At 59.0% G+C, this 1,337-nt stretch overlaps 1 protein-coding gene across 1 annotated transcript in view; it reads left to right on the top strand.

The window, feature by feature from the left end:
• EMH_0016190 (uncharacterized protein) overlaps positions 1-1,337 on the top strand; it is a gene marked incomplete at both ends in the record, with an annotated part of 2,772 nt that overhangs the window by 751 nt on the left and 684 nt on the right. Inside the window, one exon of the mRNA XM_013500581.1 lies at positions 3-1,337. Coding sequence (XP_013356035.1) covers positions 3-1,337 — 1,335 coding nt within the window. The remainder of the gene's footprint in view (positions 1-2) is intronic.

Raw genomic sequence — 1,337 nt, 5'->3', positions numbered from 1 at the left:
AGAGTCCTCACAAGCTGAGTCCCCATGATCAGCAGCAGCAGCAGCAGCCCCAGCAGCAGCAACAGCAACCACAGCAGCAGCAGCAGCAGCAGCAGCAGCAGCAGCAGCAGCAAGACATACCTGCTTCTTCCTCTTTTCGTCAGGGTTATGTCACTGCGCCCATGCAGCGACACCAGGCGCTGCAGCAGCTGCGGGGGGGGCTGCGAGCAGCAGTAACAGACGCAGCAAGCGAAGGTTTGCTTGTATACTTTTTCTCTCCCTGCACCAGCAGCAGCAGCAGCAGCAGCAGCAGCAGCAGCAGTGGTGCTTTTGTGCTGCGTTGTGGTTTGCTGCTGGAATATATAGCAGATGGCGATGCATGCTTATCGTGGGCGTTTGTTGCTCGGGGCTTGTCTGCTGCAGCAGAGAAGCTGCTGCTGCTGCTGCTGCTGCTGTTTTCTGCTGCTATCTTTCTTATAGATATGCCTTATACACTCAGCAGCAGCCTGCAGCAGATACACCGCAAGGCCCCCTTCCCGCTGCAGCCTGCTCGGGTGTATAGGCAGCTCCTGGCCGAGCAGCAGATGCTGATGCCGCTGCTGCAGCAGCACTGCAACGTACGCTTCGTTCCTGCTCCCGCTGCTGCAGCAGCAGCAGCTGCTGCTGCTTCTGCACCAGCAGCAGCAACAGCAACAGCAGCAGCAGCAAATGCAACCCCGCGAAACGCTGCCGAGAAGCATGCAGCAGCAGCAGCAGCAGCAGGAGACTCGACAGCAGCACCAGCAGCAAGTGCATCATCATCAGCAGCAGCAGCCGCAGCACGAGAATCAGCAGCAGCAGCAGCTGCTGCAGCAGCAGCAGCAGCAGCAGCAGAAGGTGTATGTTGCATTCCTTCTTTGCCTGTGAACCTTCGCTGCAGGCTTACAGCTGACTCAAGCGATCTGCTGCTGTGCCCGCGGCCGCTGCTGCTGCTGCTGCAGGAGGAGCCTTTCTCTCGGTGGCTGCTGCACCGGGAGCCAGACTGCCCGGAAGCAGCAGCAGCAGCAGCAGCAGCAGCAGCAGATGCTGCAGCAAAAAAAGCAGAAAGAAACAGCAGCAGCAGCAGAAAAAAACGCCGCAGCGACACACCAAACGGCGCGTCTACAAAAGCCCAACAACAACAGCAGCAGCAGCAGCAGCAGCAGCAGCAGCAGCAGCAGCAGCAGCGGCAGCAGCAGCGACGAGCTGCTGCTCTTGCTGCTGCTGGGTTTACAGCAGACGGACAGGTAGCACACGATAACCTAAGAGATGCTTCCCGCTGCTGCTGCGCGCAGCAGCAGCAATGGTCGCGGCGTGTAGCCATCATAGATGCAGCAGAA

This window comes from Eimeria mitis, genomic scaffold (genome assembly GCF_000499745.2).
Source record: "Eimeria mitis Houghton genomic scaffold, Emh_scaff557, whole genome shotgun sequence".
NCBI lineage: Eukaryota > Apicomplexa > Conoidasida > Eucoccidiorida > Eimeriidae > Eimeria > Eimeria mitis.
Note: the sequence above shows the minus strand (reverse complement) of the source record. Positions and strands in the feature narration are given on the sequence as shown.